This window comes from Fusarium fujikuroi, chromosome FFUJ_chr01 (assembly GCF_900079805.1).
Source record: "Fusarium fujikuroi IMI 58289 draft genome, chromosome FFUJ_chr01".
NCBI lineage: Eukaryota > Fungi > Ascomycota > Sordariomycetes > Hypocreales > Nectriaceae > Fusarium > Fusarium fujikuroi.
Genome location: NC_036622.1, coordinates 471,398 through 496,268, shown reverse-complemented (window position 1 = coordinate 496,268; position 24,871 = coordinate 471,398). Strand labels below are relative to the sequence as shown.

Below are 24,871 nucleotides of genomic sequence, written 5' to 3'. Positions count from 1 at the left end.
GTTTGCGATTGTATTGAAATGACGTGATGGGAAAAGATAAGATGATATGGGGAGATATTTGTTTTATAGGTGTAGAGTTGGTAAGCAAGAGGGCGATTGCTTGTGTCGCGTAGATTGAGCGATGCTATCGTGTTCGGGGACTTTCGGCGTCTGCTTTGTAATACGTCACTTGCACTGCCTGGGCGCCACCTCCAAGCAGACCTACCTAAGCAGATCTAAGGCACTGAAGAATTTACAGTGATGATTATGCCATCGGAAATAGTGAATACGGAATTCTTGGCGAGTACCGATAAGTCCGGCTTTAAAATGTTTAGAATTGAGTTTGTCAATAAAACATTGGAAGAGATCAAGTGTGGCAATGCTTCTCAGTGTGATGATTGTGGGATGCCTCAATTGGTAATGAACAGAAATGTCTCTAAGGTTCTGCAACACAACATAACCACTGTAGTCATTCCAATGTCAATGTGTAACAAGACCAGTATAATCACTCAATTAAACACCGTGTTTTTAACCCACTGACTCCGTATTCGCATCTCAAGATCATCAATAGATGACGTCGGTCAGCTACCCTAAATCACCCGGCCCCGAGATACCCTCTCGTACGAGTGTCGCCATATGATAACGACGATCTTATCTATCACTCCCATCACGAGATCCGTTCCGTTGGTTCGCTTCAGAAAAGCACGAACCCGAACCCAAAAGCTTGGATCCGTCCGTCCGTCCGTTCCCGTGTGTGCCACCCGAGCCTCATCACCAGCCTCAGCCTCATCGACATCATCGCTTGCGGTAGATCTCCCGCTTGCAACGACACTATCGACAAAAAAACCGTTGAGATCTTAACACGATCGACCTAATGTTTTAGCTTCTTGTGGCTTATAGCCGAGACGTGAACTATTACCGACTACACTACACTTCACCACTAATAATGAGATGTGATCTGTAGACTTAGATCATGTCCTCGCCCGCGAGTGTCACGTATCACATAATTCTGAGAAACAGGCAACAAACTAAAACCCAATTTCAACTCTTTATTTACTCCTACTATACAGAGTACATATAAACCAACACAAAAAAAAGTAAACGAAGTCGTAAACTTCATGCCCCAAAAAACGCCGCTAGATAGGTATGAGACGTGAGAAAAAAGTATCGTTCGTCGTAGTCGTCGCCGAATTAGATAATAAGCATTCTTTGAGTGTTTTTTTATACTTATGCTCCTTCCCTGCAAATTACATGTCACTATTGGCTATGCACTTGTCAGATGAGAAAGGCGGACAAAAAAGATAGAAAGGAGTCCGCAGCATAGGGGGGAAGGGTGTGAAAACTTACAGTAGTGCCAGTGTGAGATCACCGTGGATTCTAGCCTTGAGTTCGATTTCGATCTCGAGGTTAAGCTCGAGGTGCAAGCTGAGGGCGTCGCTCTTACCGCCGCCTCCCTGCTGTTGCTGCTGCATCTGTTGCTGCTGTTGTTGTTGCTGCTGCTGTTGTTGCATTTGCTGCTGTTGGCGCTGCTGCTGCAACTGCTGGTCTTGCTTCGAAAACTGTTTGCGGCCCTCATCGTCAGATTCTTCGTCGAGCCATGCAGGTCGTCGACGTCTTACATCGGCGACCTTTGCGTTTCCGCGTCTTCCGCCCTTGCGGCCTTGCTCAGCCTGCTGGGGAGGTGTAGCGGGCTCGTTCTCCTCTTCGGACTCGGACTCTGACTCGTCGTCTTCGGAATCTTCCTCCGAGTCTTCTTCGGAGTCATCTTCAGAGTCAAAGTCATCGTCGTCGTCTTCAGAGTCGTCCTCGTCCTCGCTCTCCTCCTTGACGGGCTGGCGCTTCTGCTTGGGCTTGGCCTCTTGGGCGGTCTTTTGGGCCTCGGCCTTTGCTTGCTCTGGCTTCGAGTTGGCGTCATCCTCCTCCTTCTTTACTTCTTCGGGCTTTTTGTCGTCTGCCTTGGCCTCTTCAGGCTTTGAGGCCTCGGGTTTAGATTCCTCTGGCTTGGACTCATCGGGCTTTGACTCTTCAGCCTTGGGCTCTTCGGGCTTGTCCTGACCAGGTTGCTCAGGCTTGTCCTCCTTGTCGCCGGGTGTCTCAGCCTTTGCGTTCTCGGTGTCGGGCTTGGACTCGTTCTTAGCATCCTCAGGCTTGGACTCAGACTCTTGACCTGGCTGTTGCTGTTGAGTCTCTTGTCCCTGTCCCTGGTTCTGGCTCTGCTCCTCTTGCTGGCCCTCGTTCTGGTTCTGGTTGAAAGGGTTGCTGTCGTTACCCTGCTCCTGCTGATTCTGGCCTTGACCAGGAGACTGAGGAGCCTGAGATTCGTCTCGTTTCTGCGAGTCCTGGAGGAATTTAATTCCCGATCAAAGAATACAAACTAGTAGTACAACTTACCTGCTGAGATGGAGAAGACATGGTTGTGTATGGTAGTATTTACTTCGCTGAATGAACAATGGGTTTCCAAAAAATAAACAATGAGTTATTTGCTTGCTGCTGACACGTTATAATTAAGTTGAAGTTTTTCTATACTAAAGTCCCAAGCATGGTTTTTGAGATTAATAGGTGTCGAGTCCGAAACCTGTTGAAGATGCTTGACTGACGCAATAAGTGTCATTGTATCCGACCTCGAACCCTTGAAGAACCGGTTTCTATCGTTGCGATGGGATTGGAAACGAATTTCGACGTGACAGGTCAAAGTGACGTAAAAAATGGCATCCCAATCCTGGCCATATGACGTTACCCCCTCCCCTCTACCCCCAGCTTGACCTGATGGGGGTGGGAGTGTAGAAGCGTTGCAGGGATCAGGATTATATGCGTGTGGCTGGTGTTGAGAGAAATGTATGGGTCAAGATCCTACAAAGTGGACTGGACGTCATGCAGTCTGGGTGAGAGAGTCTCGCTGCTGCTGTCAAACATACCCTTTCACAATACGATACGCGGCAGAAAAAAAAACCAAGTCCAAAGAGAACAAAGCAGATCAGGAAAACATGGTTATCGGATTGCTTGCCATCGCGGCTATCCCGACCGTTACAGGCGTGGGCAACGCCGTGAGTGCACAGAAGAGACAGAATGAGAGCATGAGCAAGGAACAAGAAAAGTTCCACCTCACGTTCATGTTACAACAGAATGGAAAGATAGAAGAGGTTGGACAAGGAGTTCTCGTGGACAAGAAGGTGAGTTCCCTTGCCCTCTCACTTCACTAGACACATACACATACTCACACACAGACATCAGATGTATCTCAACCTCTCAGATGCCCCTGTGCAAGGCTACAGATTTCTAGGCTGGTATTTCAAGTATCCCAGCGAGGAAGGGCACCTGGGGCTGGTGAGCATGGTATCTGACGACCCGCCAGCGCTGAACTGGATATTCGTGGACAAGGACACGCACATGGTGACCTTTGGGGGGAAGAAGGACACCATCGGGCACGTCATAGGACCCTGGGGCTGGACAGCAGATGAGCGCTTCCTGACGCTGCAGGGAGATCATGATTCGTTTGTGGCGGTGCGGGACGAGGATGGGAAATGGGCTGTCTATTGGGACCCGGAGGGTGATATTGAGGACGAGATTGACGATGAGGAGAGATGTCAGCCAGTGAGACTGAGGAGAAGACCGCAGCTCGGCATGGAAAGCAGCTATGTCAAGAAATAGCATGATATGACTTGACTTGACTTGACTTGGCTTGGCTGGGGTAGTCTAGTGAATGTCTGGGGCAGACCGTTAATGGCCGTTGGAGACAGAATCGTAGTGGAGGGGTCAAGTCACATAAAGTGGGTTGGGTTGAGCAGGGTATTTTACTGGATTCTCATCTCGATCATGACCTCATGGGCCTCTAAATCCTGTTATGAGATTCTGTGTAGTTTCAAACTTATATCATGTCCCGTTCTTTAAGTTACTTTAATTTCTCCAAAGCTGTAACTTTTTTAGTGAGATATCCAAACCATACTAATCCACTTACACCACCAACACCAACACCAATACCAACACTCAATATTTACATCTTAAGCAAGCGACTCTTTTAATTCATCATGTCTTCCATGGAAAAGGACCGCATCGAGTCTGACGACCAGACCATGTCCAGCGAAGAAGCGCCCCGACGAGAGCGCCGCAGCAAGAAGAAGGGCAGCAAGCGCCGCCAGCAAGCACCACCCCAACAGCAGCAGCAGCAGGGCGGAGGATCAGGACCTCTCGACCAGCTGCCCCTCGCCGGAGACCTGGGCAACACAGTCGGCGGCGTCACAGACGGCGTGTCCAACACCCTAGGAGGCGTTACGGGCGGTCTGGGCGGTCTCACGGGCGGTCAGCAGCAGGGCGGCGGCGGCGGTGATGCCGGTAAAGACACGCTGCGACTGCGTCTGGATCTCAACCTCGACATTGAGATCCAGCTCAAGGCTCGTATCCACGGTGATCTCGAGCTCTCTCTACTGTACGTGATAACCCCCCAATCTTTCCTTAAAAACTTGTCCCTGTGGCCGTCGTATCTTACTTGGCTTGCAAATCTCCAGAACGGGATAGACGCCGTCGTGTGTTGTTTTGATGACAAGCAGAGGCTAATTATCGCTTTGCGCTGTGCAGAAACTAGAGACTGGCACTATTTGTTTAGGCTATGTTTATGTTTGGCTTTGTTCTGTTCGTGTCATGATGGGACCCATGTAATGTTACTGTTAGTACGACAGCACGACGATCTGTGGCGGCGCAACATGGTGTTTATTAATGATGGTTTACTACTACTGCTGTTTCTGGGAGGGATAAATACAACAACACTACAACGTTATATATTACATGAATCCAAAAGCATTCACTCTCTACTCTGATTCTATGTGAACACCGTATAATAGTAGATATTCACAGTACTCACACTGAGTGAGAACAGAGTGACGAAAATGAAAGAACATGTCAGTTTGAAAATTCCCCGAGACTAACCAAAACGTCAGATTGCATCAAGCGACAAGGATGTAGTTGGCACCCAGCAAGCCACACACGATAATGCCACGCAAGCCACCTCCAACACCGTCCTCTTCAAGTCTAGCCCAACCGTTCCAGCCAGGAACCAGCTTCAGACAAAGCTTGGTCCAGGGTGGAAGCAGGGACTAGGTTTTGTAGCAGCTCCCACCAATCAATTGTCGTTAATCAGTGAAAAACCAGGGTTCACACTTTTAGCTGTCTTGTCTCATCTTGCTCACATCCCTGCTAGTCTCTTGTTCCCGGGTGGCCCGCGATCGTGATGAGCGCGGACGATCAGAGAAACTCGACCAGAATATTTCCAGAGTTACATCTTGTTTTTCACCTTGGTCTTCTTCTGAAAATGCGGCTCTCTCATCTGTTACAGCTAGTTAGTTAGACACAGGGGTTCAGTCAGATATACTTTACACTAAAGAAATAGGGGGCGTTGCCCGTTTCTTTTCTCTGTCTCTGCACTGCAGCTAATAAATTCAGACAGCACTAAACAAAAGGTCAAGCCCCATTTCGAGGTTTCCAAGTTTCATGCATGAAGAGGCTGTCGTCATGTCCCCGCACAAACCAAGCTCTACCAGCCACACGTCAACATCAAAGCAGCCCTTTTGGCACGGCGCTGGCATCAGGTCTGCACTCTCCTCCGCCATCTCCATATTCCAGCCTGGAACCTCGAGACCCAGCAGACCCCCAAAACAGGTCCAGGATCAGCAGCAGCTACAGCACCAGGAAAAACTCCAGCCTCACCTCGAGGATCATCAGCCTCAGGAACAACCTGATCACATCCCAATGCCGTCTTCTTCTTCATCATCACCCACCCCTGATGGCGATCCTACGCACAGCACCTACGAGGTCAATGTTCCTGTCCGCAATGGACGAACATCTGAACCAAAAGTCTCAAAACCTGAGATTCGCATACCAAGGATAAAGCCAGTATCAGAGAGCACAGACCAGACACATGCACACTCAGACTCAGACTCAAAAACACAATCACAGCCACAGTCACCTGAAAAGCTGGCTGCTGGCCTAGACGGCAAATACGTCGATGAGTTTGGCAACATTCTAGACTGGGACGGTACTGTCCTCGGCCGTGTAGAAGGCGATCTCCCGTCCATGGTAGGACGGCCAGTCATGCCGAATGGACAGGTCCTCGACGAGGACGGCGAAGTGGCTGGTCACGTCTGCGAGAACTACATCAAGCCTGCTCTCAAGCCACTTGCAGCAGGTGGACTCAAAGTCGATGATGAGGGAAACATCTATGATGACCAGGGCAACAGGATTGGCAAGCTCGATAAGCCGATGCCGTCCCAGGACGGAACCGACAAACTTTCCGAGAACAAGGACAAGGAGAGGGAACAGGCCCAGGGTGCTGGGGGTCCTAACAATGCTGCAAATGCTCCAAAGCCACCGGGTGCTCCAAGGCCTGACGAGCTGTTCCTAGACGTCAAGTCCACCTATGATGGTATTCAGCTCATCATCAAGATTCCTACTGTCTTCAATAGAAACCTTGTAACCGAGACAAAGAGCAGTGGTAGTCAGACTGAGACAAACGATAGCGATAATCGATAATCTACTTATTTCTTTTTTTTCTTGGTGCGTTTCACAATTATCCAATCTTCTCCATAAACACCCCCATGCAAAATTGACTACATACACTCATGTAAGGCAAAGTAAGGTAAGGGTAAGCCAAGCCAACCAAGGCAAAGCAAGCATATGCATCCCATTCGTATGAGTGAAAGTGGACAATAAACGCCCCTCCACACCTCGGAATAAGTAAACCTCATGGGGTAACCCCTCCCCGTCACGCTAGATTAGTTCATCATTCACTCACTCTTGCTGCACATTTGCCATCTCAAAGTTCCAGTTGGACCTCAGAAACCCGGTTGTCTTCTTTTTTTTTTTGGAGGCTACCGCTACTGCAACATCTTCTTCTAGATCCCCCCTCACTACTAGACAGACCCAGTTTCTCATCTCGATCCATACCCTGAATGTGCAAGCTCCGTCTCGTAGATGGTGTGCATCCTCCACCCCGCAAGCCTGTTTTCACAACCGCTGGACATTCTCGTCGGGAAGGTAGAGCAGCCTCATCCTGGGCCTGCAAGCCTGGGAGGCACTTACACGGCACCTCTGCGTCTAGAGCTCTCTCCCCCCAGTGCTCATTGTGTAACATATCCATGTTAGGAGAGCTCCTCATAACGTCATCCAACAGCTCTCGCCACACCCTCCCCGCGCTTAGATCTTCACCATGACGTGTGGCTGTTGCATCTTTCTCGTCCGATAGCACGGTGCGGCGCAGTATCATGGCTAGAAAGCAAAAAGTTGGGCTCACACTGACGTTGTGACTTTTTGAATTGACGTGATCGAAATCGAGAATGGCCTGGCCTGGTAGTAAAACTTGTTTTGTATAAGCCGTGTGTCGGTATAAGTAGTTGAAGATGTGGTGGTGGTTGCGGTTTCGACAAAAGTATCAATTCATTCCATTCTTGGCCAACTTGCGAAGCGATACCCAAAACAACAATAACAATAACCATTCCCAACTAACACAACGATACCCCATTAATCCTCTCTTATCTGAAAGATACCCTTTTCTCGATCTTGAAGGAGTTGAACCAGTCCAAAACTACCACAACATCATGGCAGACCTCTCCTCCCAGGTTCAAGACACAACAAAAGATACTGCCTCTTCCAAAGAGCAGGAATCCCCTGGTGCGTTCAATAGTCCTTCACCAAGTTTGGCGCTTATCGTCCCCATTGCAGTCAATCTTGAGTCAGTCCCCAGGAGCGGTGCTGGCGTCGTGAATGATGCCGGAGAAGTCTTAGATGACGCCGGCAAGACCGTCGGCAAGATCGCCGACACCGATAACCTCCAGAACCTCGTTGGAAACACCGTCAACCAAGCCGGTGATGTTGTCAGCTCTTCAGGCGATGTCCTCGGCAAGACCCTGCCCATAGGACAAGGCAAGCCTGAGGAGGAAGAGGACTCCCACGACGAGGAGAAGAGCGAATACACAACCCAGTCCAAAGAGAAGAAGTCTGGTGGTCTGGGAAGCGCCCTCAGTAGCGTTACCGGCACCGTTGGAAAGGCTGTTGGAGGAGCTACAGGAGCTGTTGGCGACACAACAAAGGGTGCCACAGATACCGTCGGCGACACAGCAAAGGGAGCTACAGACAGCGTTGGCCTCGGCGACACAGTAAAGGGGGCTACAGACACCGTTGGCGATACAGCGAAGGGTGCCACAGATACTGTTGGCGACACCGCGGAGGGCGCCACAGACACCGTTGGCGGTGCGACTGAGGGCATTGCCAACAAGTCAGAAGCCACCTCCCAAGCTACCGACACAAAGACACCAGCCGAGACTCCTGGAGCCCCAGAGGTCAAGGATGAGACACCCGATGTCACGTCTGAGGACCAAGACCAGAAGGACATCAGCCTCGAGGACCGCGACGCTCCTGAAGCTGGAGATAAGCTGAAGGAGATTCCCCCAGAGTCCGAGGAGGCCAAGGAGGTAACCGATAAGGCAGAGGAGACTGCTGAGGGTGTTCCTGAACAAGCCAAGGATATCCCTGAGGAGGCCAAGGAGGACGTTGCCTCCAAGGTCGACGAACAGGATGTTCCCAAGCCTGAGGATGTCGAGGAGAAGCTTCAGGAGAAGACTGAGGGTGCCGAGGACGAGGTTCCTAAGTCTGAAGTTGCTGACGAGATCCCCAGCGGTGAAGCCCCTGGTGATGACGGTGACAAGTCCAAGGCTGGTGATGACCTGAAGTCTGTCGCTCCCGGCGAGGAGGCTGCTGGTGTCACCGATGAGGTCCAGGACAAGGCTACCGAAGGCGAGGAAGCCGCTAAGGATCTACCTGAGGATGCCCAAAGCAAGGCCGCCGAGGGTCAAGAAGCCGCTGAGGGCAAGGTTGCTGAGGGTGAGGAAGCTGCTGCTGACCTCCCCGAGGACGCCAAGAGCAAGGCAGCCGAGGGTGAAGAGACTGTTGAAGGCAAACTTGCCGAAGGCGAGGATGCTGCTAAGGATCTTCCCGAGGACGCCCAGAGCAAGGCCGCTGAAGGCGAGGAGACTGCCGAGGGCAAGGTTGCTGAGGGCGAGGAAGTCGCTGGCGATGTCACCGAGGAGGCCAAGGACAAGGCCGCCGAAGGTGAAGAGGCTGTTGAAGAGAAGGCTGCTGAGGGCGAGGAGGCTGCCAAGGAGCTCGACTTCTCTATCCTCAAGGGCACTACTGTCGACAAGGAGGGCAACCTCGTCAACGAGAAGGGCGACAAGCTCGGCAAGGTTGTCGAGGGAGAGCTCAAGCAACTCATCGGTCTCAGCAGTGACGACCAAGGTGTCATCTGGGACAAGACCGGCAAGCAGCTAGGAAAGGCTGAGCCCATCCCCGAGTGGGACCGTGAGCAGCTTGACTTCTCCGTCCTCAAGGGTACCACCGTCGACAAGGAGGGTAACCTCGTTAACGACAAGGGCCACCTCATCGGCAAGGTCACTGAGGGCGAGATCAAGCAACTCATTGGCCTCACTGCTGATGAGCAGGGCACCATTTGGGACAAGACTGGCAAGAAGGTCGGAAAGGCCGAGCCTCTTCCTGAGTGGGAGCGTGGTGAGCAAAAAGATTACAGCATCCTAAAGGGCACCACTGTTGACAAGAACGGAAACCTTGTCAACGAGAAGGGCCACCTCTTCGGTAAGGTCGTTGAGGGTGAGATCAAGCAGCTCATCGGCTTGGCTTCTGATGACCAGGGTACCATCTGGGACAAGACTGGTAAGGCCGTTGGTAAGGCTGAGCCTCTTCCTGAATGGGAGCGCGGTGAGCAGAAGGACTTCTCTATCCTCAAGGGAGCTGTTGTCGACAAGGAGGGTGGTCTCACCAACGACAAGGGAGACACCATCGGCAAGGTCACCGAGGGCGAGGTCCGACAGCTCGTTGGTCTCAAGTCTGACGAGAACGGCAAGATCTGGAGAGACGGCAAGGTTGTCGGCCAGGCTGAGCCCCTCGCTGAGTGGGACCGCGTCCAGAAGAAGGACCGCTCTATCCTCAAGGGCGCCAAGGTCAACAAGGTCGGCAAGCTCGTCGACGCCAACGGTACAGTTGTCGGCAAGGTTGTTGAGGGTGAACTGAAGGAGCTTATTGGCAAGCGCGCCGATGAGAACGGTGACATCTGGAACGACTCCGGCGAGGTCATCGGTAAGGGTGAGCCTGTCTCCATCTCTGAGCGTGAGGATAAGGCATCCGCTCCCTTCGAGCACTTCCCCGGCGCCACCGTCGAGTCTGACGGCCGTGTCATGTACCAGGGCGAGCAGGTTGGTGAGGTCATCGAGGGTGATCCCAAGCAGCTCAAGGGCAGCCAGGTCGATGAGGATGGTGACATTCTCGACCGCCGTGGCAACACTGTCGGTAAGGCCAAGCGCTGGGAAGCGCCTGAGGCTGAGGAGGAGAAGCCCGTGGACAACTCTGCTCTTGCTGGCAAGCGCGTCAACAAGGCCGGTAATCTCGTCAGCGAGTCTGGCGAGATCTACGGTCGTGTCATTGAGGGTGATGTCCAGAAGCTTGTTGGACGCATGTCTGACAAGGATGGAAACATCCGAAGTGAGTCTGGCGACATCATTGGTAAGGCCCAGCTCGTCTCTGAGGGCGAGCGCGGTGGCAAGAAGGAGGGCCCCTTCGCTCAGCTCAAGAACTGCACCGTCGGCAAGGATGGTAAGGTCGTCAACGGAGCTGGCGAGGTTGTTGGCAAGCTTGTCATTGGTGACGCTAAGGCTCTTGCTGGACGTGCTGTTGATGATGACGGTGAGATCACTGACTCCAACGGCAATGTCATCGGTAAGGCTGAGCGCTGGGAGGAGCCTGAGAAGGAGCAGAAGCACAACCCTCTCGCTGGCCGAAAGGTGAACCGTGAGGGTAACGTCGTTGACGCTGATGGCAATATCATCGGCAAGCTTACCAGCGGTGAGCTTCTCGACTGTGCTGGCAAGGAGATCGACGAGGATGGCGATGTCTTCAACCAGAAGGGATCCGTCATCGGTCACGTCTCTCTTCTCGAGGATATCCCCAAGGAGGAGGAGCCCGAGCCTGAGGGTGAGACTGAGGAAGAGAGACTCAAGCGCGAGCAGGCTGAGGCCGATGAGGCCAAGCAGACCGAGGAGGCTGAGAAGAACAAGAAGCTTGCTCAACAACTGGCTTACCAGATTGAGCAGACTCTTGAGAGGCTCCGACCCATCTGCAAGTCCATCAACGACAAGATCAGCGCTGCTGAGGCTCAGAAGCCCGAGGATCGTGATGAAGAGGAACTCGTCCGACAGGTCAAGCCTCTCATCGAGGATGGTGGTAAGATCCTGACCGAGACCAACGGCATCATCCGTGGTCTTGACCCCGATGGCCGTATCGCCCGCAACGCCAAGCAGAAGACTGCTGGTGGTGAAGCCACTCCCGAGGAGGCTCACCTCGCCAACTTGCTCAAGGAGGTTAGTATCACGTTCCCATACCCTGAAGCATTCGCTAACAAGATAACAGCTCTCTACTGAGATTCAAACCACCATTGAGGAGGGTAAGCGCAAGCTTGAGGGCATGCCTCACGCCAAGAAGGAGATCAACCCTCTCTGGGGTCTCCTCGCCGAGCCTCTCTTCCAGATTGTCGCTGCTGTTGGTCTATTGCTCAGCGGTGTGCTCGGCCTTGTTGGCAAGCTTCTCGGTCCCATCTTGGGTCCTCTGGTATGTTTCAACCATTCATATTCACAATCAATTGATCATCTCGCTAACAATATCTGCAGCTCAACGGCCTTGGTCTTGGTGGTCTGCTCGATGGCCTTCTCGGAGGTCTTGGCCTCAAGAAGATTCTCGGCAGCCTTGGTCTTGGTGACGTCGTCGGTACAGTCACCGGTAAGAAATAAACAAGTTTTAATGATTGGTTAATGGATATCTCTTAATGAATTATATCTTGGGGATTTTTTTGGGAATGGAATTTGTATGAATAGTTTGGAGTTTTGTCTTGTTTAGCTTTACGAATTTCATGATTTAGTTGGCCAATAATGTTGCGCATTGACCTGAAAGTGAAAATTCCGAGTGCTCAATTGAAGCTAGCTCATTTGAGGACTAACTCCAAGGCCGATGAGTCAGCACGAAATCTGCACTACAAATTTCTGACTTTTTTCTCCTCCAGCTTTCTCAACCATCAACAATCACCATGCCCAGCTTGCTTCTGGCGTGGCCTTCCTGAACGATGCAACGATGCGTCTCTTCCTCATACGCCATGGAGAGACAGTCGACAACGTCGCAAACCTCTATGCTGGGTCTCGCGATTCAGCCTTGACTGCTCACGGTGTCATGCAAGCTCAACGGTTAGCATCTCACTTCTCTGAGCACGTCGCCATTGATCGCATCTTCTCGTCGAACCTCAGCCGCGCGGTGCATACCGCCCAGGCTATCCTCAATGCGCAGAAACGCGCGGAGGATCTGAAATTGATTCAGGTGTCGGAGCTGAGGGAGAAGGACTTTGGGACAGGCGAGGGCACCAAGTTTGGGGCTGCGGCGAAGCATGAGGGCTCTGAGACACCGCTGGCGATGAGAAAGAGGGTTGATGTTTTCTTGGACGAGCATTTGCCTCGACTGGATGAAGATTCAACCGTCTGCATCGTCGCTCACGGTATTATTCTCGGTACTTTCTACAAAGCACTTCGCGATAAGACCTCTTCATCTGCTGGTCCAGATGCCGAACCGGAAGGTCAAGCATCTGCCTCTGTGCGTCCTTCATGGAGCAACACCGGCTACATCGAGGCCCTCATCACGCGCGACTCTTCCGACAAGCATCTCCACATGCGCGTCGTGAAGATCAACAGCGTCGAACACCTTAAAGGTCTGAGAAAGACCCGAGGCGGAATTGGCAGCGCCAAGTTCGACGCAAAACAAAAGACGATGGACTCATTCTTCAAGCCAACATCGCGAAAGCGCAAGCTCGAAGATGAGGACATCGTATCTCGCTAAATGGTATGTTCAAATTTTTCTTTTTCTTTTTACTCACAATACTCCCAAGCTTTATGATGAAGAAGCAATTACACAGACCTGTACTGAAATACACAATGTGGAAACAATTTTGTCCAACCGCTGTCTGACAGCTTGTTCACAAATCATCTTTGTTGTCATTTTCTATGGTAACAACGGCTAACGATGAACTCATAGGTCTCATAGAATTACATCGTAACATGATCGATGGTCTTCATAGAATCATTACATATATAATACATTGTTCTAAACATCTGTGCTTGTCTCGTCCACTCCCGTGAAAACTTTGTACATGCGTCGACTTACTGCTTGGCCAACCATGCGATCTGAGAAAGCACCATCTTTGTTTGCGCTCTTCTTCACTCCTTCGAGAAGGGTTGGCCCGCGCTCTTCCAAGCCTCGAACCAAGCTGCTGACCGTGCCAAATTCCGCCGCGATTCCATATGCAATGGGGGCTGTGACTCGTACAATCTCTTGCAGCATTCGAACGTAGGTGTCTTTGGCGTCCTCGCCTGTCTTGACCTGTCCGCTCTCCATGCAAAATCCTGCTCCGAGCGTCGCGATGTCTCGTTGTTTTCGGTAAGGTATTGTTGAGATGTGCTGGGTGAATGTGAGGATCTGCTCAGCCGTTTCCATCGGTATCATAGTGTGATGTATCAAAACTTCATGCATCACCTGCAATTGCAACAGCGCATCCTCAATCAACTCCTCGGATACGTATTCCGGAGGGGGGTTATTTCGTCGACGACCTGTAGTAGAAGCCGCAGCCTCCTGAGCGCGAACATTCGATGCAAATTGACGATTGCGAAGGCTTCTGTTCTTGCGCATCCAAGGTGTGAGACCCTCAATCAAGTAGACGAGAGAATGATCAGCAAAATGTCTTTGCATCTTGCCAACGTGAGTTGAGATCTGGTCGTCCTGCGCCAGCTTCACAAACTCATCGGCATGCATCACAACGAGAGCATGCTTCTCATCCTCGAGGCGAAGAGGTATTGGCTCCCAGAGACCAATCTCGTCGTTGTATCGACTGCGAACCTTTCTTCGCCATTTGATCACATTGTCGACCGGGCTATCCCAAGTTGTGTACTGCACATCAAAGGGTTCTAGCATAGTCTGGAGCTCAGTTGTGACCGTGGCATTTAGACTCGAAGGGATATCGACCATCATTTCTGGTGTCGAGACCTTTTTGTCTGTACGTAGCTTGTTGACCTCTGCCAGCGCAGCAGTGCGTTCCTTTTCACGAAGTTTGGCTTCCTTTGCTTCTTGCTTCTCACGTCGCTTAGCCTCTTTTTCGACTTCTTTGGCTGCTGCCTTTGCTTCTTTTTCTCGTGCTCGCTCTTCTGCTGACTTTGTATTCGAAGATACGGGCTTTGTTCGAGATCTAGATGACACAACATCGCTTTGTGAGCGCTGAAGTCGTGATCGACGTCGCATCTTGGCAACATCAAATGAAGCGATATCTGGCAATTCGTCCTCGGAACTGTCCCCGCCATCGGAGTCGTCAATGTTAATAACGGTATTGTTCCTCCGTGGCGGCGATGAATCGAAAGAGAAGACATCTGGCGCCGAACTAGAGATTGGATCCCATGTAGCATTCTTCTTTGGGGCTGGCTTGGGCGCAGGTTTTGGCGGAGGCGCAGGCGGTGATGTTATGATAGCCTCGGGCACCTTGGTCGTTATCGGCGCTTGATGGGGTGAACTTGCAAAAGGGTCGGAAGATTCTATAGGTCTTGCGAGGGGCTTCGGTTTCGGGGGAGATCGTCGAACCGGTTGTGGTGAACTTGCGAAAGGATCAGAGTCTTCAGCGTCAAGCGATTGATTAGTGGGCTTGCTGATAATATCTGTCGAGGGTTTGCCACTAAAGGTCGAATGTTCCAGCTGGCCATGTGATTCGAATATTGGAGAACTCGTAAGTTCTATAGGATCAGAAGCGACGGAAGCTCGCCCATTCCCATTCGTTCGCACTGGCGGAAGAATCGTTTGAGGTTCTAGAGCTGGAGAAATGCGCTTGAGTGGAGGTGGTTGCGCCGGAGGAGAAAGGTATCGTCTCTTGTTCGGATTTGCATCGACCACTATTGGCTCGTCAAGATCTATCGTTGTATCGAAATCATCGGAGAGAAACAGTCCTGGCGATGCTGAATGTGTTGTGTTGATACTTGGTAGGTGTCGCTTCTCTGGTTCAACGATGCGATTGGTCTCGGGTACTTGCGCAGAGGGTGGGATGGACTGGCTTGGTGGCGGACTCGATGAGATGAGATCAATCACGTCAGGTGCCATTTTTGGGGGATATTTGGACGAGTACCGTTGACGATCGTTAATTTGAAGTTGAGGCTCTCTACGGTCAATGGCGGGGCGCGCTGTGACGCGACGACCTTGGTCTGGATGGCACACGAAAAACGCCAAAGTCACGTGTAGTTATCAAGGAACTTGCCACTCAGCACTATCAAGTGAATATAAGATGAGATACAATAAAGTCGTGTTACGCATGGCTTCATGCACTTTCACTGAGTAGTAGTCATTGGCATCAGTGTAGTAATTTGTGTTAGCCTATCCCAGATCATGGCTCCCTGTATGTGAAGTAACCTATAGCTCCCGCGAGACTGGACAAGAACCATCCGTCTTGTTATCTTTTCCGTACAGTTTCTCGTCGCAATCTGGCAGCCATCATATGGTCTTCCAGCGCCTTGCCTGTATGAGGCTTGTGCTTCATTGATGAAATTGGTTGGAAAGGTTAGGGTAATGCCAAGTTCATGCCTTTTTTCGGATTAACACAAAATCTATAGAGTACAGCATCCACGATAGTCACCACTGATCTCCAAGTCTACGCTCCAGACAAGTACCAGCTCTCCATTTATGATTGCGCCTTCCGTAAGTGGTGGCAGAGCTCCATTGGCATATAGTCCAGGTGACCCTCGCAAACCACGATCACTCGAGGCATGGAGGAGAAAAGAGACATCCTCAAAGGAGGCATCATCTCGTATTTGATCCCAGTAAAAAAAACCCATCTCCTTAGCATAATGATAAGACTTGGTCGAAAATATAATATTACCGTCGATTATAGCCTAAGATATAGACCTTCTTCCGAAGCGAAGTCCTATTGATGACGATCTCAATGGCGAGGATTGAAGCTTATGTCTAAGTCAGGATCCCGTGCTATATCACGACGTTTTATTGGCGATACATCATATCCACACTGACTCGTCTCTCAGTCTCCAACTATCTTCTTTCCGTGATGCAAGCTTCAACCTTCAGTGCCGTTCCTCGACAGGGTAAACTGCTTAGCGAACACAACATGCGTCAGTAACCAAGCTGTGCAACGTCACATCGTGACGTTGTAAAGACTCAATGAGGAGGCACAACATCTTGGCGTACCTCAAAAGGAAGTCGAAGCAAGAGTCAGTATCTATAATTCATGGCATATGGACGGCTCAGGGTAGGGACAGGGATGAATATAGGGATTGTCTATCCTGCAGAGGAACAGTAACATTGCGATCACAAAAGTTTCATGTTTAATCACAAGGCCCTGTGAATAGTTGCAGTCTCTCTATCTCTCCATCGACATGGACTATTACCAAGGTATATAGTCTATATAGCAGTGTTTGGAGCTATCGTGGTGGTCAGCAGTGTGTTTGGTAGATCCAACTAGCGAAGTGGAGGTATACCAGTAGTATGTTAACACAATCCACATCTTATATCCGTTACCATGGTGTCTGTCCACTCTAGGAGTTCAACTCTTGACTCGTTTTTTCATGGAGATATTGTCTCAGTGGCACCGACCGTCTTGTTGTTTTGATAGTGGATAAGCTGACCATTGACAGCTACTGTGACAATCAAGATCCCTGGCGATTTTATGTAAGTGGGCGTTGAAGCAACAAGCGAGAACGAAGTTCTTAAGGCTGACGAATAAGACAGGCTCAGCCGCCGAGGTGTCTGGTAGTTCATGCTGGCAACGTGCATGCATTCCATTGACGAAGTGGCTTTTTTTGGTGAGACGAACTGTCTCAGACAATCAGACATGCTGTCCTGACATCTCGATGCAACAACGGCCTTGCCAGGCCGACAAGAGAGTCTAACAAGGACCAACAGTTCGTAACCTTCAATAACTCACCGTTGAACACTTGTCAGGTCATGTAAGATTGTTCAAAAGAAGAAATGATAGTAACAAGTTCAAAGTATCAAGGTTTCATTGGGATCAGGAGTGGGGGCTTGGACCTGAAACATACCGTGGGCGTGGTGTGTTTGGCCCCCGCGATTTGCTTCCACAGTTGAACGCGACTCAAAACGCGGACAGAAACCATGCCGGTCACAGTAACTGTTTCCACATTTTGCTTTTCAAGTCGCGAAATGATGCCATTCAATACTCCGTAACTGATGGACGGCGAGACCTGGGCTCGCTTCAAACGGGGCGCCATGTGAGCTCCAGGCTAGGCTCAGCGGGACATGGGTAAAGGGCTGAAGAGACAGTCTCAGGTTGCTAATTATCTACGTATTATCCTACGGAGTATTTTAGGGGACGATCGTCTGAGTCTCTGAGACCCTGGATCTTACTGTAACAGGAGATGGGATGAAAGTTAAAGGAGATGGTTTGAACTTCATGGGTTAGTTATCGGAGGGATCTTGATAGTTGTCTCGGGCGCCAAAAGCAACGAAACTGTTAAGTTAAACGGGATGGTGTGCATGGGGCGGTTGCTGGTGCGTTCCGTGTAGCATTGTCTGCAGCGTGATACGCGTCGATGTTCGTGATAATTATCAAGGTACTTGCATATGTATTTTGCTGCGTGACCGCCATAACCGCAAGGGGGGTAAGTTCTGATATGGGGTCAAGTTGACAACGCATCAAGAGGGGACGTTGAAAACTCTGTCGACGACACAAGACATCAAGTTCGCCGTTGAGTCAATGTCCAACGGTATTCTTCTCTTCTTCTATGGAAACTTGGCGTGAAACCGGTATATCGGTTACCGTTCTTGCATTGGTTTGATGACATCCAGCCGTATCCATCCAACAAACGTGACGATGTGCCGCTAAGTTAGTTTGGACGCGTCGGATATTAGATTCAGCCCCTGAACAGAAAGAACAGAAAAGATCGCCTCGGGCTGAAGAGGCATTTGAATTGGTCCGAGAGACTAATCGAGGTGGTTGGTTTGGGCTGACTTTGTTGCTTGTAAAGACGAACTTAAATAAGGCCTGATTAAGCGGTTTAACCCTCAACATCCACGAGGATTCGTTGCCTGTTGCTCGGGTCACTGGGATCGGCCAAGTTTGAAGTAGTGCGAGAACAAATGGAGTCTCTTATCAGGAATACGGTCCATGAATCAGTAGACGGATATCACATTTAAAAGAAATGAGTACTCACTCTCACAGCTTAATTGGTCTCGTAAAGTCCCAATCAGTCTCTTCCAACACTATCACCAAATATTATTCAGATTATGGCACTGATGCTAAGGGTCCAAGCAGACAAACCATTTGGAGGGTCTATGCCACTAAGGAACTGGGCCTTGGGCCTGGTTGCGCGGACAAGGTTACCAGCGCCGGGGGAAGGATCCAGTTAAAACGAAGCTGTCCAACCAGTAGGCGCCCTCTACGCCATCGGCTAACCCAAAGGACCACTAGCCCTCCCCTAGGATTCAGGGGTCAGGCAATCACGCCCATCATACGCGAGGTACCTGACAACGTTGCCCGAGCCGGCCCAGCGCTAATGTACCTCTAGTCCTCCAGGGGCGGACTTGACAGCCCTCCATCCCGCTGAGTGTGTATTGGCTTGCGCTGGCACAATCCCCTAAATGAGTCGAAGGAAGCTGGAAGGCACTGAACTTTGAACCAACCTAACAGAGGTGTCCAGTTTACCCCTGGTGGGCTTGATTCCACTTTGAGGCTGTCCCGTCCCTTTTTTCCTGTTGCTTTTTCTACTCCTGAACTGAAAAAGTGATCAAACAGCCAACGGCCCGCCCATTGAAGTTATTTCTTCTGCCTCTGCATCATCTACAACCTCCTCTCCCACCGCTTTCTTCTCTCTTCCCTTCTCCTCCGCTCTTTTCTTTCACCTTTCTACCAATTCCACCCCGACAAAAGCCCCTCCGCTAGCGACTTACGTCCCGCTCCACAACTGGAACGAGGAATCGCCAGCCCAGACCTAGACCCAGCCCTCGACAACTCCGTCGCCCGATCGTCCGTGGTCGCTTGTTTAATTACATTTTCCCCCTACACCCCTGGTCTGAATAAACAATCGAACATCCGCCTCGCGCTCACTCGTTGAAACTTCTACGAGTCCCCCAAAGGTCAACTGCCGCACGTGAGACCGTCTGGAACACTTCGCGATCCCCTCACCAACCGACGACTCTCGTGGCGCTGCAATCATCTATGACGTTCTGAAAGACCACCTCTTCTCCCTCCGAGGAAGACAATATACAAAGAAGCCCTTCGTGGCCTTGACAGCTTTCGCGACATACATCGCCTTGACGATTACGAGAACTGAGAGACCGCGCATTTCTTTCGCAACTTAGCTATGGCGACCTCGCCCCCGGCCTCGCCGGGAGGAATTCCTCAAAGGCCCATGAGCGCCATCGCAAGAGCCCATCCTAGAAGCAGTAGCAGGTTGAGCATGACGAGCAAGACTGGAGGCGGAAGCAGAGCCTCAGACGACGAAAGTCGGACGGCGGTCAAAGTCGGTAAGTCGACCGTTGTCACCAATCTTTCGGGATACTCATGCTTATGCGTTGTCAGCCGTGCGAGTACGACCGCCGTTGAACCCTAACGATCCTGGATACGATCTGATTCCGCAGCGATTTCAACGAGCTATGGTCCAAACGACCTCCGATACTAGCCTGGCAATCGATTCTCCACAAGGTCGCAAACTGTTTGTCTTTGACCGAGTCTTCAGCTCAGATACACAGCAGGAGGGTGTGTGGGATTATGTGTCGGACTGCATTGGCGCCTTTACTCAAGGTTACAATGTATCCTTGATGGCATATGGCCAGTCTGGTGCTGGAAAATCATACACCATGGGCACTTCAGGCCCAGGCGAACAATATGACCAAGAGCTGATGGGTGCGTTGAAGCTAACAAGTGGTGACTGCGCTTGCTAACCAGCATCCAGGTGTTATCCCCAGAGCTGCCATGGCGCTTTTTGAAAAGCTCGATACTCCCGAGACCCCAAAGTCCAAAGCCAAGGCAAACCGCAGCTCTCTTTCGCATCTCAAAGGCCCACGAGGATTTACTCAGCAGAATACGCTTGGTGACCGCGAGTGGTCGCTGAAAGCTACATATGTCGAGATTTACAACGAACACCTTCGCGATCTTCTCGTTCCTGAAACGACCCCGATGAACGAGCGTGGCAATGTGGCCATTCGCGAAGACACAAAGGGAAACATCATCTTGACAGGCCTTCGTCAAGTCGATATCAACTCAGTGGATGATCTCATGAATGCTCTTAACTTCGGATCCTCTATTCGCCAGACTGATGCCACGGCTATCAACGCCAAGTCATCGCGATCCCATGCGGTTTTCTCACTTAACCTTGTTCAGCGTAAGAACAAGTCGTCCGTCCAGGAGAAGCGCTACTCCGTTCCACTCGAAGCGATGACGGGCCAGGATGTTACTGTGACAACCGACAGCAAACTTCACTTTGTGGATTTGGCTGGAAGTGAAAGACTGAAGAACACTGGAGCTCAGGGCGATCGAGCAAAGGAGGGTATCTCTATCAATGCCGGTCTTGCCGCCCTTGGTAAAGTTATCAGTCAGCTTTCGTCAAGAAACCCCGGTTCCCACGTTTCGTATCGCGACTCTCGACTTACTCGACTACTACAAGATTCGCTCGGTGGTAATGCCATCACTTACATGATTGCTTGTGTTACGCCGGCCGAATTCCACTTGAGCGAGACCCTGAACACTGTCCAGTATGCCCAACGAGCTCGAGCGATTCAATCGAAACCACGCATTCAACAAGTCGAAGAGGGTGATAAGCAATCTGTGATTGACCGCCTCAAGGCTGAGGTTGCCTTTCTCCGTGAACAAATTCGCAGTGCCGAACATGGCGGCAACAGCCCTCGACGTAACGCGCAAGGAATTACTGAACGATCTGACCGTCAAAACGAGCGCGAGGCTGAGCTCCAGAACCAACTATTGGACACCCAAGAAAGCTATACCGCCTTGAGCCAGCGTCATGCTCGACTCATTGCTGAGTTGGCGCGTGCTCGTGAAAACGAATCTGGCGCGGACCACCATGAGGAGTCGGGCGATACAGCAGATGACCGCCTCAACCGATCGAATTCATTCGCGCAAGCTGTTGAGCAAGTCGTTATGGAATACGAGAAGACGATTCAGTCTCTCGAGCAGTCTCTCTCTTCTACTCGCGGCACACTCTCTAACACCGAGGCTAACCTTCTCGAGAAGGAGACGAAATGCGCTTATGTCGAAACCATCAACTCCCAGCTCCAGAGCCGTCTCCAGAAGCTCATGGACCGAGAGAATAACACTGAGAGTTACCTCCACGATCTCGAAGCCAAGTTGGATGGACATACCAACGGTGAAGAGAAGAACGCCACGATCATCATGGAACTTCGTAAGGAGATTTCCCGTGTTCGAGAGAATGAGGCGTCATGTGAAGACTACATCTCGACCCTTGAAGAGCGTCTTGCTGAGGCGGACCAAGATGTCGAGTTGATGCAACGTGAAATCGATAGACTTGAGCAAGTGGTTGAGCGACAAAGAAGTCTTGGTAAGCTCGACTCGCTTCTCCACGAACTTGACCAGATCCAAGATGGCAAGGAACCCGGGACTGAGAACGGAACCGACCAGAATGCTGAGCAAACCAATGGTGTTGCGTCTCGTCGTGCCATGGCCGAGCACTCTCGAAACCTCTCCCATGTTAGTCGCCATAGCCAAATGGAGGATCCAATTCCCGAAGGTGACGAGGAAGACCACCCTCATACCAAGATTGGCCCTGTCAAGGAAGTGGATGAGGATCTTCTACGTCTTGAGAAGCCAACTGAGGAGGGCCCTCCTCCAAGCCCAGCTCAGTCCAAGTTTGTTGCTGACAAGCTTGAGAACGTTACCCAGGAGCTTATTGACTTGCGCGTGGAGCACGAGTCGACTCTTCATGACTACGACTCTCTCCACGCCAAGTACGAGGATGCTATGCGTAAGATTGCTGAGATGCAGGATGTTGTTGATGAGGCCCGCCATGTCAACCCCAAGCGCGAGTCGGTCATTTCTGTGGCCACACCAACCCATACCCGACCCGAGTCTTTCCTTTCTGACTCTAGAACTAATGATCTGAAGGCTGGGCCGAGGTCATCCTTTACGCGATCGCTCTCCTCGGAATTATCCTCAGCAATGGATTCTCCTGCCACTGCCGCTTCATCAAACGGTGACATCTTGTCTGATGATGAGACCGCTACCACGAAGCCCGCAGCCGCATCGACGGAAAACTTGCCCCAGGATGACAACGTGGAGATCGCTGCTGAGCTCCAAAGACTCAAGTCGATGGCTCAGGAACGTGAAGCTGCTGAAAGAGAATTGGCCGAGAGATATGCCCAGCTTGAGTTCAAGCACAACGAAACCCTCGATATTGTTGAGGAGCTCAAGACTGACCTATCTCGTGCCCGTGTCATGGAAGCTACATCACCTCGTTCCAGCACTCCTGTCATTCGACGCAAGTCAAGTCAGAACCTGCTCGTTGTCGACCGTGCCCAGCGCTCATTTTCATCACTGCGAAACATTGCTTCTGAGCACTTCGGTGGTCAGCCTGAGGCCATGCAGAGCTTCGAGCTGAACTTGAATGCCGCTATCCACGAACTGCACGTCAGGAGCGAACGCATTCAGGAACTAGAAGCAGACGTCGCAGCAGCAAAGAAGGAGATGGAGACCAAGATGACCATCATCTCGGGATTGACAAGAGAGCGATCCAGTCTCAAGGCCAGCCCTGTAGAGATGTCCATGGTGGCAACACTGCGGGATCAGCTCGAGCAGAATGAGAGACAACTTTCTGATACGAGGAACGCACACATGGCTCGTGAGCAAGCACTCACAACTGAGCTTGAGTCTCTGCGACAAGCACTTGCTGCCAAGTCTAGTCTCCAGGAGCCCGACAATGCTGACTCCAAGCACGAGCAGCGTGTTGCCGAGCTCCAGACTGAGCTTGCCACCTGGGAGCAGAAGCACAAGGAGGCCCTTGACTCTATGGCAACAACAGAAACCCAGATGCGGGGTACAATTGAGGAGCTTGAGGCTCGAGTTGTTTCCAACCATGCTCAAATCTCTGCATCTCGATCCCAGAACGGCGATAAGGATGAGTCAAACAGCGAAGCTGAGCAACGACAACAGAACCTCATCAGCTTCCTTCGTAACGAGATCGACGAGTATAAGGCGATCATCAACAGCAACGCCACCAAGGTTGCGGAACTGGAGCAGGCTCATGCTGCTGCTCGCGCCGAGTTGGACGAGCTTCACAAGAGCCACAATGCTGTGCAGGAGGACAACTCCCGTCAGCTAGAGCTTATTACCAAGCTTCAGGAGCAGATCGCGACCCATGATGAGGGCGCGAAGAGTAACGAGACATCGCTCGAGGAGCTCAAGGCTGAGCACGCCAAGGCCCTGGCTGATCTTAAGACGGCCGAGCAGAAGGGCTACGAAGAGCAGGTTGAAGTGTTGCTGTCAGAACATGCAGAAAGTGCTCACCGACTGGAGACTGAGCTTGCAGAGGTTCGTGATGAGCTCAACAAGGCAGCTTCTCAAGTCGCCATGGCTCTTGGTCTTGATGCCGATGCTGAGAAGTTGGTTGAGCGTATCGATGAGCTTGCTGCCAGCAAGAAGGCTCTTGACGAGGAGCAGGCCAAGCGGGCCGAGATTGAGTCACACGTTAACGAGCTCACATCTATTAATGAGAAGATCATGAAGGATCTCGAAGACGCCAAGGTTGCTTTGGCTGAGATGCTTGATGGAGGTGCTGGTTCTGGTCCTCTGGTCGAACAGATCAAGATCGCAAAGAAGAGGATGACAGATCTTGATGACCGAAGCAAGAAGAACAGCAGACTTGTGGAGGAGCTTGAGGAGCAGCTCCAGAATAACTTTGACGAGGTTCAAATCACCAATAACCGATTGAGCACCCTGCAGACTGAACGCAACAGTCAATTGGTCGAGGCCAATGCCGCCACTGCACGCCTCACTGCTGAATTACAGGTCTTGAAGGAAGATTATGCAGCTCTCCAGGTAAGCTTGTCCCTGCAAGATAATTTGTGGACCTGACTAACACTTCGTAGGCTAAAATGGACGAGGTGGCGGCTGGCGTCCAGCGGTCAAACTCTAACTCAACCATTCGCAAGAGCGCATCTCACGTCTCCCTTCCATCACCCCCACCAGCTATCCCTCTTCCTCCCCTGCCAAACGGGGCGGGATCTCCAGTCAATGGAGCTCCCAGCTCACCTACCAATGGACGTCCTATCAGCAAGGACAACATCAACATCTCTCATATCACTGAAGACCAGGAAGCGCGTATCCGAACCATCGAAAAGCACCTTAATGCGGAGCGTCAGCTTACCCAGACACTCGAGGAGGCTCTTACCGACCTGGAAAGGCAATCTAATAAAGTTAAGGCCGATTGTGATGCCTGGAAGAAGCGTGCTAGTGAGCTAGAGGTCGAGGTCAAGGAGCTCAAGGACCGCCCTCCCCCCGAGCCTGTTCAGGACAACAGATGGAGTCTCCAAGCTGTGGAGGAGGAGCGCAAGAAACGACAAGCTGCCGAGGCTGCTCGCCGCCAGCTCGAGGAGCGTATGAATGCCATCAACAAGGGCAAGAAGAAGAAGGGAAGCTTGAACTGCTTCTAGAGGAGGCGAAGCTGTGACTAGCCGACTTATGCGCGGCCCGTTCCGGAGTCTTTGATCACGGGACACACATATTCAGCATTTGGGGGGTTGATTGGGATGGGATTCTTTTTGCAACGCCTTTATGTGT

General features: G+C 51.2%; 7 protein-coding genes; 5 read left to right on the top strand and 2 right to left on the bottom strand.

Annotated features, from left to right (window-relative positions):
* Positions 1-1,322: 1,322 nt before the first annotated feature.
* On the bottom strand, positions 1,323-2,391 carry FFUJ_01907 (uncharacterized protein; the record flags this gene model as incomplete). XM_023573484.1 has 2 exons in its annotated part: positions 1,323-2,318; positions 2,371-2,391. 2 exons carry the CDS (start codon positions 2,389-2,391, stop codon positions 1,323-1,325), a joined length of 1,017 nt encoding a protein of 338 aa, XP_023423686.1.
* A 572-nt stretch (positions 2,392-2,963) lies between these two features.
* FFUJ_01908 (uncharacterized protein) lies at positions 2,964-3,627 on the top strand (the record flags this gene model as incomplete). XM_023573473.1 has 2 exons in its annotated part: positions 2,964-3,149; positions 3,211-3,627. 2 exons carry the CDS (start codon positions 2,964-2,966, stop codon positions 3,625-3,627), a joined length of 603 nt encoding a protein of 200 aa, XP_023423685.1.
* Positions 3,628-4,004: 377 nt separating this feature from the next.
* Positions 4,005-4,491, top strand: FFUJ_01909 (uncharacterized protein; the record flags this gene model as incomplete). XM_023573462.1 has 2 exons in its annotated part: positions 4,005-4,402; positions 4,482-4,491. 2 exons carry the CDS (start codon positions 4,005-4,007, stop codon positions 4,489-4,491), a joined length of 408 nt encoding a protein of 135 aa, XP_023423720.1.
* Positions 4,492-5,718: 1,227 nt separating this feature from the next.
* On the top strand, positions 5,719-6,498 carry FFUJ_01910 (uncharacterized protein; the record flags this gene model as incomplete). Its single annotated transcript, XM_023573451.1, has 1 exon — positions 5,719-6,498. The coding sequence occupies one exon, from the start codon at positions 5,719-5,721 to the stop codon at positions 6,496-6,498; it is 780 nt and encodes a 259-aa protein (XP_023423684.1).
* Positions 6,499-7,562: 1,064 nt separating this feature from the next.
* FFUJ_01911 (uncharacterized protein) lies at positions 7,563-12,906 on the top strand (the record flags this gene model as incomplete). XM_023573439.1 has 4 exons in its annotated part: positions 7,563-11,390; positions 11,440-11,637; positions 11,697-11,805; positions 12,086-12,906. The coding sequence occupies 4 exons, from the start codon at positions 7,563-7,565 to the stop codon at positions 12,904-12,906; spliced, it is 4,956 nt and encodes a 1,651-aa protein (XP_023423683.1).
* Positions 12,907-13,170: 264 nt separating this feature from the next.
* FFUJ_01912 (uncharacterized protein) lies at positions 13,171-15,201 on the bottom strand (the record flags this gene model as incomplete). The annotated part of the gene is made up of 1 exon (XM_023573428.1): positions 13,171-15,201. The coding sequence occupies one exon, from the start codon at positions 15,199-15,201 to the stop codon at positions 13,171-13,173; it is 2,031 nt and encodes a 676-aa protein (XP_023423682.1).
* Positions 15,202-19,427: 4,226 nt separating this feature from the next.
* Positions 19,428-24,744, top strand: FFUJ_01913 (related to kinesin-like protein; the record flags this gene model as incomplete). XM_023573417.1 has 4 exons in its annotated part: positions 19,428-19,590; positions 19,646-19,969; positions 20,019-24,130; positions 24,181-24,744. 4 exons carry the CDS (start codon positions 19,428-19,430, stop codon positions 24,742-24,744), a joined length of 5,163 nt encoding a protein of 1,720 aa, XP_023423681.1.
* Between the last annotated feature and the right edge of the window lie 127 nt (positions 24,745-24,871).